Here is a 12,621-nt window from a genome sequence, read left to right as displayed (position 1 = left end):
ACACACAAACTTGTACAAAAGGTCTACTTGCTCCTCGAAGGACACACACAGAAACCCAGGGGCTTGGAGATGCCCACTGAGCAGCAGCTGCTAATTACTGGCAGCACGATGGCTAATAATGCAGAAAAAACGCTACAGGAACAGGCCCTCACGCTGTGACCTACCTCAAGATGCACCTTAATGTGTGCCTCACGTTTACCCGACTGGGAAGAAGCCAAACCCTGGGTACGAGGGGTTGACGTGCAGTGCCCAGCAGCCTGTCCCAGTGACACAGCCGGGAACTGGGGCACTGCGAGCCCAGCACCAGCTCTGGCTGCCCGGCCAGTGCCAGCCGCAGAGCACAGCTCACCCGGCCACTCTGCTGCCAGCCCGAGGGCTTTTTCCATCGTGTAACTCCTCCAGAGGGGTAACAGCACAAAAACGTGGTGGGGAGCTTTCCAAATTATTCCCTCGATTGATGTTGGAGACAGAAAGCTTCTTGCCCCCGCCTCCCGGCCCCTCAGCCCTCTCACCACGGCTGGCAGCCTCCCCCGAGCTTGTCCTGAAGAGCTGAGCCTCCAGAGGGCTGCAAGACATACACGTGAAGATAGGAAAAAAAAGTCCTCATGGTTTGACAGAAGCTCTGCACAAGCACCTCACCTACTTCTTCTCCTCTATCTTCTGTCTCCTCTCTCCTTGGCTTCATCACTTGGTGCACGCTGACCACCTCTGAGCAGCAGTCCTGCTGCCCCAGCACCGACCTCCTTGCTCCTGCATCCTCGCCGCCTCCTCCCACCCTCCTGCCCCTCCTGCCCCCGCCTGCTGCCAGCTCTCCCTGCAGGGCTGGCTGTGTCCTGCCCCCCAGTAACAGGCAGAGGCCACATTGCTGCAAGCAGGGGCTGCACCAACCTCTCTCCCCAAGCTGCACATCAATTCTGCTTTAAGCACACGCAGGAACCTTCTGTAGAGCTCTACAGCTTGCAGCAGTCTCCGAAATTTGGCAGAGCAGCCTGGGATGAGGGAGACGCTTTTTGCTAGCCCCCTGAAAATCTGTCCAAACGCGGCGCTTGGGAAGTGCCGAGCCCCCCTGGGTCCCCTGTGATTCAGCCGGCGCTGGGAAGGTGCCAGAGCCCCTCGCGCTCCCCAGCCCCGCACCCAGCAGCCTCCGCTCGCACCGCAGCCTCCGCGCCGAAGCTCGAGCTACGGAGAGACCAAAATACAGCTCGGTTCCCCCTCCCTCCCACAGCGACAGCCTTAACAACATCTCAGCTCGCGTCCCAGGAGACGCCGCACCAGCAGGCAGCCACCAGCTCCTCCTGCGCTCCATTTTCGCCACTGTCACCAGCCCCAAACCCCTCTCGTTCCTCCTCGGCAGAAGCCAGGCCCCCCCCCCGAGCGCAGGGCAGCCCCACAGCCAGCGACCACCACCTTCGTGTCGCCTCCTTTCAGCAGCGCTGCCTGCAGGAGCCGCAAAGCCAGGGTGGCTCTGCACGACAGCTCTTGCTAACGCATTTCCCCCTCCTGCCAGCCGGCGTTGCTCGGAGGAGCAGCGGCTGCACCGGGGCCTGCCCAGCCACCCAGGCACGCTGCTGCCGCTGCCCAACCGGCCTCTGTCCTTCGCATTTTTAAAACTGAAGGAACTGCCTGCAGGAAAGGGTCTGCTAAGGGAACACGGACAAGTTCTGCTGTGTCCAGCACTCAGCACAGGCAGCAGGATTTCAGATTTCACTTGCAACTTAAACAGCACAAGCACAACAGCAGCAATCTGAAGGATTCTGTGCACAGAATCTAATCAAGAAGGACAGACACCCAGACCCCTCCTGCAGCCGTGTCTGTATCGCGCCCAGAGCACACAGTTTAGAACAAGATCTCATCCCGGGCTGCCAAGATGCTTCGAGAAACGATAACTTATCTGCAGCAAAATCCTTCCAGTGCCTCACTGCCCCACCGTCACCTCGGTCCCTGACACTCAGGAACGTACCGCATGTAACTGCCCTATCGCAGCGTGTTTGCACCGGGCTCGCTCTTTAATCCGGTGCCTAACAGGAAAGCAGCGATGCAGCAGGATAAGGAAACGGCCTGCGGGACTCCTGCTCCGCCAAAACAGAAGCTGGAAAGAAAGGAGCGACGAGGCCGGGAGGGAGCGGGGGGCACAGGGCAGGCACAGCGCCAGGAGCAGCCCGGCTGTCCCCAGCGCAGCCCTGCACGATGCAGGTGGCAGCACCAGGACCTGCAGCCCCTCGCCCCTTGCTGTGGGGTCACACCAGCTGCCCTCCCCCCAGGAAGCACCGGCCCTTCCCAGCTGCACGTGAAGGAATTCTGAATTCTGTTTTCGCACCTCCCTGCCAGCAGCATCAGGAGGGGAGTTGCTAAGAGACGCACCTGAACGGCCTCGTGCTCAGCGCCGGCTCACAACTGCTCCGTCCTGCAGGACACGGCGCAGGTCAGCAGCAGGTGGGCACTGAACCCTGCGAGGGGCTGCAGCACAGGGAGGCCGGGCGGGGGGACACGAGGAGCCCCCGGGGCCGTGCAGAGGGGCTCTGTGCAGTGCCCGGCTCTCACACAGCCACCTTTAGCATGGGTCGGGGCTGTCCCATGGCACGGGGAGCACAAACAGGACCAGGCACCGTAACCGTGCTCCCACAGCCCTGCCACCCCGACAGGCACTGGGGGTGGCTGTGGGAGCCCGCAGGAAGGCAGCAGGGCCCCCCCGGCCTCCCCAGCTGTGGGTGGCTGCAGCCCCGCACCCCCCCAGGCCCTGGAGCTAATCCCCTCCCTGCTCATCTCCCTGAATGCCAGGAACACAATAAATTCTGTGGCAGGGATCCTCACGGAGCAGCCCCAGCCGTGAAGCCCCCTCCCTTTATCGGCTCTCCATTTCCTCCATCCCATCTCTCCGGACTCCCTTTGTTCTGGCCCCGCACGGCACAGACAGGCCCCGTGCTGCTGCTGCCCCTGTGATCCCCCCCCAGGCCGCAGCCGCAGCCCCCCTGCCCCCCGTCCCCCCCGTGCCGCAGGAGGCGCCCCCCGGGCTGAGCGCGGCCCAGGCCCCGCCGCAGCTCCCGGTGCCCACCCGGCCCCGCGGCCCCCTCCCGGGGCAGGCACCGCGAAGCCCCCCGGGCCCCACCGAGCCCCACGCACGGCTCCGGTTCTGCCCGGGGCCCCGCTGCAGAGCCGGGGGCGTTCGGAGCCCCCCCCCCCTGCAGCCACCGCCTCCCCCCGCCCCCCGCATCTCCATCGATCGCCCCCCGATGCCGGCAGCCGCGGGCCCCCCCCCCCCCCGCTCCCCACTCCCCGCTCCCCGAGGCGGGGGCCGGCGCCGAGGCCGCTCCGCGCCCCGCAGGCCCCGCGCCCGCCCCCGCGGCCCCGCAGTGCCGGGGGCGGCCGCGGCCGCTGCGGCGGGGCCCGGCCCGGCCCGGGGGGGGGGCGGCACCGGCAGCAGGTGCAGCGGGGACAAAGGGCGGCGCGGCGGGGCCCGGTGCGGCCCGGCCCGGCCCGGTTCGGCCCGGTGCGGCCCGGTGCCGCCGCTCACCCTCGATGGAGATGACGTGCTCGCGGATCTGGCTCTGCAGCGCCAGGTCCTCCACGCGCTCGATGAGGTCGTAGATGGCGTAGATGTTGGGGTGCACCGACTCGAAGCGCCCGATCTCGGCGCGGATGGCGGCCGAGTTGGACAGCCCGAACTGCGGCGGCGGCGGCCCCCCCGCCTGCGGGCCCGACGGGCCGGGCACCGGCACCGGCACCGGGCCGCCCGGAGCCGCCAGGCTCTGCTGCTGCGGGCTCTGCCCGGGCCCGCCCTGGAAGTTCATGGCGGCGGCGGCGGGGAGGGGAGGGCAGGGCAGGGACGGGGGGCTCCGGGGCCGCTCAGCGCTGCGGGGCCGCCGGGAGCCGCTGCATGGCCGCGCTGGGCGGGCGGTGCCGGCGCTGCGGCTCGGCCGCCCCCGCCGCTCGCTGCGCTCCGCTCCCCGCCGCCGCCGGCCGCGTCTGCGCCGCCCCCGGACCGCCCCCCCCCAGCGTCACCGAGGCCGGCCCCGGGGCGGGACGGGGCGGGAGGGGGGGGCTACCGGGGGGGGGGCGGTGTCGGTGTCCCCCCCGGCTCGGTGTCCCCCCACCCCCGCCGCTCGGTGTCCCCCCCGCCGGGCGGTGTCCGGTGCCCACCCGGTGCCGCCCCCCCCGCTCCGGTTTCGCCCCCCGGGCCCTCCATCGGGTGCCCCGCACACCCCCGGCCCCGCTTCGCCCCCCCGCCGGGTTCGGGGTCACGGCGCCGCTTCTCGCCCCCACAAGGTCACCCCTCCCGGTACAGGGGGTCGGTGCCCGGTGGTCCCCCCCGGCTGCTGCCCGGTGGCCGCGGGTCCCTCACGGGTGCCGCTCTCTGCTCCGTGCCCGGACACCGCGGGTGGATGCCCCACGGCACCGGCACGGGGGTGGGGGGAGCCCGGTACCGGGGCTGGGGGCTGTGAGCAGAGCCCCAGGGCACAGCCAGCCCCGGCTGCTGCAAAGGGACCCGCTGTCCCCCTGCACCCATGGGTGCCACATGGAGCAGATCTCCACGCTGCAGCCCCCCCATGGGTGGAGGAGCCCCCGGTGGAGCAGGTGGCTGTGGCCTGGAGGAGGCTGCGGCCTGTGGAGAGCCCCCGCAGGAGCAGGCCCCGGGCCGCAGCTGCAGCCATGGAGAGGAGCCCACGGGGAGCAGGGGGCTGGGGGGAGCTGCCCCCACCCTTGGGTGCCCGTGCTGGAGCAGTTTGGGACTGGGGGATGGACCCCGTGGGACTGAGCTGTGTGGGAGCAGTGCTTGAGGAGCTGCTGGGGCAAGAGGGAGCACAACCCGCACCAGGCCAAGCGGGGCTCAGCGGAGTGGAAGCGCTGGTCAAAATGCTGAGAAACAAAGAAATTGGGGTCATGAGCCCTGGCTGGTGAAGTGTGATTCAGGAGGCAAAGCACCAGGGAAGGGTGGTCCGAGAGAGCCCAACCCAGAGCGGTTCCTTCTCCCATCGCATCAAGAGCCACGGCCCCCAAGGGCACCCAGAGCCCACCCAGGGGTATCAGGGCAGGGGCTGGGGCACAGAGGACAGGCAGGGGGCTCAGGGGGGCTCTGGGGACTGGGGGCAGGCTGGGCACAGCAGTGGGGGTGTCACTGGTGCAGCCCCAGAAGGCTGGGGCATCCCTGAGCCCATTATGGGGCAGAGGGGCAGGGGTAGGGGGGCAGCACCCAGTCGTGTGATGGGGAGCAAGGGATGGCAAAGCCAAACGAGCTGGGTGCTTGGATGATGCTGGGGGGGTCAGAGCAGAGAAACGGGGGGGGCATGGACAAAGGGTGGCTGGGAGGGCTGAGGGGGCACCAGGCTGATGTGGTCCGCAGGGAGCCCAAAAACAGAGGAGGAGGAGGAGGAGGAGGAGGAGGAGGAGGAGGAGGAGGAGGAGGAGGATGGCCGTGACAACATCAGGGAGTAGAAAAACTTCTCCAGGCTCAGGAAACCTTGCGGGATGCGAACATCTGGGTGCTGGGTGCATGCCCATGGGACAGCCACCTCCTGCCCTCTTTGTCTCCCTCTTTTGGCCTGTGACAGTTCCTCCGGAGCTCGCCCACGGAACCGAGCGCTGGCTGGGGCTGGGGGCAGCTCCGGGCCCCTCTGGTCCCAGCCCTGCTCCAGCAGCACCCAGAGCAGGGCCAGGTCCAGGCTGCTCCTGGGATGGAGCCCCCGGCACCTCCCTGTGCCAAGGCTCCGGACCCACACGGGACAGGAGCGCATCCTGCCCACCCCCACAGCCAGCACCACAAACAGTTATTTTTTTAAAAAGACAAAGCACTTTTATGAGTGTCTTGTTGAAAGCTTTCAGAAATTCCACATTCGTTGTACTGATTGGATCAGTCCCACCTGTACGTGTGTTTACACTTCCAAAGACCTCTTCGTGGATCTGAGTCACCAGCTCTCTCTACAAAAGCCACGCTGACTCTTCCCTAATTTGTCACATTTAACCACATCTACTCCTGTTCTTTGTTATATTTGCTATGGATTTATTTGGTACAGAAGTTAGCCATAGTGCCGTGCAGTTCCCAGGCCATGCCCACAGCCCTTCTGAAGATGTTTTTTTAATTATTTTTATTATTTTTATTTATTTTTTTATTATTATTATTTGTGTCTTCCTATTCCTATTGCTGTTGGCAGCAGGCAGAGGCACCGAGCAGCCTCCTCCCACGTCTGGGCGCCTCCGGAGGGCCGCAGGGTGCCGCGGCCCCCACCAGCCCCTCTCAGAGGAGCGATTTTCTGCAGGTCCCTGAGCGCACTGACCACAAGGAATGGCCTCATGCCCAGTGTCACCACCGTGGCTTACATTCCTCCATAAAACTCTGGTACCACGCGCTGAGGCTTCCACGGTACCTGTGCCTAAGGAAAGGCCAGCCAGGCAGCGTTGCCGTGTGGGCATCTCCCCGTTCCTCCACAGTCAGAAACCTTCAGTCCATCACCTCCAAACCAGAGATGACGATGTCCAAAGCTGCTGTCTGTGACCGTCCCCGGGTGTCCCACGTCCCGCAGTGCCAGCAGCAGGCTGCAGCCCCCAGGCACAGCAGGTTCAGTCTTCGTTTATAAATCCATGTAGATATGTGTGCACCCATGCCTCTGTTTCAATGTTTTCCTTTTCTTTCCTGGAGAAGGGACAAGAGAAAAAGAGAACAAAACCCATTACTTTCTTCTTTCCTCCTTACATTTATGCACTGACCATGAACCCTACTGCTGCAGAATGAAAAACATTAAAGGATGAACCTAAGCACCCACGCTCATCCCACAACCCACAGAAACCCACGGGGCTGCTTAAGGAGCAGGCACCTCGCCAGCCCGCGGGGAGCCCCTTAGCCTGAGGGTGTTGGCTTCGGATCTGGGTCAGAGCACGGATCTGGGGCAGGGCACGGATCAATACCATGGTTGTGGATCCCAGCACGGCCCTTCCATCGGCGTTTGGCTCCCAGCCCAGGGTCCTGAGTGAGAGCTGAGTGCTCTGTGAGGGATGGGTGGTGGTACACGGTACAACCCGTGAGCAGTTGTCCTATAGCTAGTGCTCATAAAGGGTCTGCATCAGTCTGGACGAGTAAGCGATAATCCTGGGCAGTGACGTTTGTGTTCAGGCTTCATTTCCTTCAACAGAGGAAGGTCCAGGAAAATCACAGAAAAGGAAAGATTAGACTGAAAATCATGAATTTAAATGCAAACCCCAAACAGGATTTCTTAGATGACCAAGAAAAAGGGACAGATTTGAAAATCCGCCTTGAAAGGACCGGCACCACACATCTCATTTGGGGCTGTCTGGAGCCACGCGCTGCTTTCAGGCAGCGTTTCCCTGTGCTGGTCGCGGGGCAGATTTGGGCTGCTCTGCGGTCACTGGGGCCTCGAGGTTAGCGGCACGGCTCCTGGTGACACGGTGCCAAAGCACATTTATTCTCTTCCAGATTTGCTCCATCGTTTCCCCAGTGAACTGCTGAGGATGCCAGCACTTTCTGAGCACCGTGCCAGCCAGCTGTGCCCCACACGGCAGCCTCAGCTCCCCGAGCTGCAGGACGCACGGACACCAGCACCGGGAGGAGCCCTGCAGGGGCTCGGCAGCCCCCCGGTGCTGGGTCTCTCCCACTGACCCCTCGTGGGACCACGGAGTTTTTTTTGCCCGACATTTGGCTGGGATGAACGGCACAGGGGTTGGCTGAGACCTGCAGGCACCTGCGGGCAGGGGATCGACCTGCACCCTGCTGCCAAAACGTGCGCTCTGCTGGTGCACGCCGTGGCCGGGCTGCGTCTTTATTGCGCTGAGGACAGCGGGGGCATAAACGACATAATTAACCACACAAACAGTGCCCCGCTGCTGCCAGTCCGGACCTTTGCTGCAGCTGCTGCCCCCGACCCCATGCTGCTCCTCCTTGCCCCGTGCCTGCATAACCCCTCCTGGTGCCGCACGCGTTGCCAGCGGGATGCCACAGGGCCAGAATGTGCCCTGAGCCTCACCACCCCTCGCTGCCCCTCGCCAGGGAGCAGCCGCTGGGTTACAGGGGGACATTGTCCTGCCAGCTTTGCGGCTCCCCCACGCCGCATGGACCTGAGCCACGTTTTCTCCCCAGCAGGGTGTTTGGGCGCTGTCACAAATCACCGCTCAGCTCCCGGCTCTGACGAGGTTGTAAGACTTAGAAGGATCAAAGGAAGGCATTTTCTCCAAACCTCAGAAAACTTTCATGTTTCTTTCCCGAATCCTGACAGGTGTTTTAATAACCGCTTAAAATTCACAATTCTGGTGCCATTTCCCAGCGCTGCTCTCACCCCTGTTGGATGCAGCAACACAGCCCCACAGCTGCTGCCCTGTCCCCACGTCACCAAAACCCCCACCTCGCACACCCGGGGGGGTCCCTACACCACCACCTCGCACACGTGCCTGGGGATTCCTCGCCCATCTGTGCCCCCCAGTCTGTGATTTTAACTGTGTCTCCTACGAATCTTCAGCGTCTGTGGCTTTGTGCAGGTTCTGAGACCACCAAGGGAGCTGCTAAACGCCACCAGCACTGCTGAGGTCTTTCAGGAAGGCTTTCAGAAAAAGAATAAAGAAAAAGAAAAAAGAAAAAAAACTGTTGACAAATGCATTTGAATTCATCAGTTAGCTTTTGGAGTCCATTAGTAGCTCTCTATTAGCACTGTACGCTGCTAAGTTTTCAAGTCAAAAAGTCCCACGGCACTAAGTCAAGTTTTTTACTGAAGTGAATCGTGTTAAATCCGCACTTTCTTCAAAAATGACGACGGGGTTGTTTGAACAGGCTGCTCCCATCAGGTGAGCTCTCAGGGGAGGCACAGGAAATCGTTCCTGCAAAGCAAAATGTTAAACTCTTGACTAGGAATCAGAAACGGGATTTACCAGAGGAGGAGAACAGACCACCGGCCGTGTCCCCAACCCAACCATGCGGCACCCAGGGCACTGCTCGGGCACGGGAGGTGACCCTGCTGCACCCACCCGGCGCTTGTAGCCCTGCGAGGCTGCAACCTGCACGGCTCTGCCCCATGCAGGGGCTGCAGCTCTCTGCAGAAACCACAGCCATTAACGGCCGGTAGCAGCCTCAGCATCCCAGCTCTGTCCTGTCCCATCACTTTGAGCCCCCAGCAGCCCCCAGTGGCACCGCGCAGCCCCCAGGACACTTCTTCTGTCCCTGCTGGGTTTTTAATCTCCTCCCCGTGTCCTTGGCATGACCTGACGCTCACTTCTCCCTGATGGCTTTAACTTCCCTTATCATTTTTCCACGTACCAGAAATTCTGATTTGCAGTGATTTCTGTTTCCAGCCGGCTCCGTTCATTGCACATCGCTTTGTGGCCCGGGTTCCTAAGGAAACACTTCGAGATCTCATCCAGGGGGGGTTATTCAAGCGGCTGCCCTCGAGGAAGCCCCAGTGAGCTCCAGCAGGGGCTGGGCTCCGCAGGACGACTTCCCTGCTGTGCTCCAGGTGCTCTGCTCCTTGCAGGCCCCTCCAGCCCGTGGTCTGGCAATATGAATCAGGGGAAATGTATAAACGAGCTTTTCTGACCACAGAAACAAACACAGCAAAAGAAAACACGAGCTCAGGAGGAGAAAGTCTTATTTTCATGGGCCCCTACAAGAGATGGGCTGCAATGCTCCCCGGATTCAGGGCACGAAGTGGTGGAGGAAGAGGAGGACGAGGATGAGGACAAGGAGGAAGATGAGGAGAACATCATCCTGGTGGTGATGCAGGGTGCCTGTGGCCATGGCAGAGCTGCCCCACGTCACCTCGTCACCTTGGGGCATCTGGAGGTCTGGGTCCCAGGGTCCGTGTGGCCCTGGGGTAACTGCCGGCAGAAAAGCCCCGGGACCACCGCAGGGCCCTGCAGGCAGCACCGCACCGGGGGGCTCTGGTGCTGCAGAGCCCAAGGGTCCCGCACCGGAGCAGGGCAGCGAGGAGGGGACGGGCCCTGTGGGCTCTGGGTGACAGTGAGGGGCACGGAGCAGCCACCCCACACCACGTCAGCCCATCACAGGCAGATCTCCGAGGGGCTGTGGAGGGAGGCGATGCCGGCCCCTGGTGCACCGCAGCCGTGCAGCCGCTCGTTAGCTCCACGCGCCTCGCAGCCCTGTAATTTGCCTTATCAGCACTTGGGAGCAGCAGCGGCAGCCTCAGCGCCGTGCCTCCGTCCTGCTGCTGTCTGATGGAGCCCTCCTGAGCAGCCGGTGCTGTTCTAGCCATGGACATCACCGATCTGCTGGTGCCAACCCCTGCTCCTCGCTGCCCGTGCCCCGCTGCCCACCCTGAGCCCTGTACACGCACGGTGCTCTCCTTTTCCTCGTGCTGCCAGCACAAAGCTGATCCGTGACACCAAGAAACTTTCTGTGTCATCAGGATCGGAGCTCTTTAATCTATAATGCCTCGCAAAGCCTTGGAAACAAGGGGATTGGCAACGGGAGCACTCAGCCTGGAGGCGTGCGGCATGGGGCGGCGAGGGGCGAGAGGAACTGCAGCACCGCAGGCGGGATGGGTGCCACAAAAAGCAGGGTGCCAGGGTGCCGGGGTGAGGTTTGCCATCTGCCAGCCCCGTGCTCGGCACCACGCAGGCGGCAGCCCCGGTGCTGACACAGCCGCGGTGCCGGGAGCCTGAGGCACCCTCACATGGCAGAGGTGCCGCTGCTATTTTGGGGCCGTGACTGCAACTCGGGGAAACAGCCAACCCCAAATGTTCCTTCAGCGCTCTATGCCAGTATGGGCTGGCATACGGGGTGGGCATGGGGGCACGACTGCAACCAGCGCCCCCCCGGCACGGCCCCGCAGCCGGTGCTGGCAGCAGCTGTGACACCCCGAATGCTGAAGGCAAAGGTGCAGAGACTGGAATTTAACCCCGGGGGAGGTGAGGACCCGGAGCAGGGTGTGCAGTGTGCTCACCCCAGGAGCTCCCCATCACCTCCTGGGGCCGTGGGGCTGGGGCTGGGGCTGGTTGGGGCCGGGCACCCACCCCGGGGGTCCCCGGGTGCCTCAGGGGCTGGGGCAGGTGGCAGAGCCCATGAGTGCCCCCAGCCCCCCTCCCCGCTGTCTCGCCCCTTTTTGTCCCCATCACCACAGCGGGGGCTCCCCCCATGCTGCGGGAGGCTGGAGCTGGCTCCTGTTCATCCCCTAAAGCCTGTCTGGTCAGGCATTATCTGGGAGCAATTTTGAAATTGCTGCTGATAAAATTAGTGGATTTCACAAAAAAAAAAAGGAGTGGAATGATAAACAGCAATTACAGAGCAGACGCAGAGAGAAGCAGATATCTTGGCAAGCCAGCCCCATGCAAACACACATCCATCTCCCCGGGAATGCAAACTGCAGCCCCAAGCCGAGGAAATCGGGCTTTGCTCTAGGAAGCAAAGAATCCAAGAGGGATTTAGGGGTCGTGCGTTGAGGTAATTCGATGCAGAACAGCCCCGGGAGCGGCCAGAGCTTCGCTGGGGGTTAACCGAGGGGGGGACGAGCGGGGTGGGGAGCAGGGGGGCCTCACTGAGAGCTGTGCCAACACAACGCCCCCGCCAGCTCGGAAGATGGGGGGGCTGCACGGGAAGGGGGAGCTGCACCGCGGGGCTCAGCCCAACGGAGGGAATCTGTGCCTGCCGAGCAGGAGCACGGTGCCAGCCCGGTGCCTGGGCTGCTGCTGGGCTCACCCTGCGTCCCCCTGCGTCCCCCAGCGTCCCCCAGCGTCCCTGTCCTGCCCGGGCTGAGACACAGCTCTGCACACAGCGAGCTTAAAAATAAACCAGGGAAATATTTTTACATTTGGTAAAAGGCTGAAGGAGGAGGAGGAGGAGCGCAGCAGCAGTGCCGGAGAGGGCTGCGGGAGCTGGTGCTCATCCATCCCCTCACCCCAAGGCTGCTGGCTGACCAGGTTCCTGCGAAATATTGAGCCTGCCCTTAAAAACCTGCAGTGACGGGGAGCCGACAGCTTCTGCTCTATTCCTGTGCTCGGTTATTCTTAGAAAATTACCAAACTTTGAGCTCCCCTTCTGGAGGTTCGGCAGCCGATTCCCCCTCTCCCCCCCCCCGCTATCAGCTCTCCCCACGTTTGGGGCGTTGCGGAGCCGTCGCCGCCGTCTCCTCTCCCAGCTGGAGCCTTCCCACGCTCCCGGCCTTTCTCACAAGCTCGTGGCCTCGGCTCGCTCTGCTGCTCGTGCTCGGGGTCTCTCCCGCTCCTCCCGGCCTCCCCCCAGCCCAGGGACCCCCCTCTCCCGCTGCAGCCCCCCCAGCAGCATCTCACCCAGAAATGTTCACAAATTTGACAATTTCTGACCCTTTCCAAACCCAGCAGCGCAGTGTGCTCGCAGCCCCCCTCAGCTCTGTCCCCATGGCTGGGGGCTGTGCACCCCCTGCACCCCCCACACCCCCTGCACCCCCACAGCCCCCACTGGCTCCAACCCAGGGCGCCCTGGCCCCGTGCACCGGGGGGCAGCGGCTGCACTGACCCCACGGCACTGCGGGTGGTGGGAGCCAGAGCCCGAGGTCGGAGCACTCACGGGGGGCTGGGGTCTCTCCTAACGAGAATTCGGTGCCCGGCCCCGTGCCCCCAGCACCTCCCCACACCTCGCAGGGAAGGAGGGGGGCAGGAAGCCTCGGCCCCCCCCAGCAGCCACCAGGCACGCGGTGG

At 63.3% G+C, this 12,621-nt stretch overlaps 1 protein-coding gene across 2 annotated transcripts in view; it reads right to left on the bottom strand.

The window, feature by feature from the left end:
• The window catches only part of AGAP3 (ArfGAP with GTPase domain, ankyrin repeat and PH domain 3), a 117,767-nt gene extending 113,805 nt beyond the window's left edge, over positions 1 to 3,962 (bottom strand). For both annotated transcript variants that reach the window (XM_038173960.2, XM_027450284.3), the window contains exon 1: positions 3,512 to 3,962. In XM_038173960.2, the coding sequence (XP_038029888.1) occupies positions 3,512 to 3,788 (277 nt within the window). In that variant the 5' untranslated portion in view covers positions 3,789 to 3,962. The remainder of the gene's footprint in view (positions 1 to 3,511) is intronic.
• Between the last annotated feature and the right edge of the window lie 8,659 nt (positions 3,963 to 12,621).

Source organism: Anas platyrhynchos, chromosome 2 (assembly GCF_047663525.1).
Source record: "Anas platyrhynchos isolate ZD024472 breed Pekin duck chromosome 2, IASCAAS_PekinDuck_T2T, whole genome shotgun sequence".
Classification (NCBI taxonomy): Eukaryota; Metazoa; Chordata; class Aves; order Anseriformes; family Anatidae; genus Anas; species Anas platyrhynchos.
The sequence above is the reverse complement of the archived record's forward strand: the minus strand, read 5'-3'. Positions and strand labels throughout refer to the sequence as shown.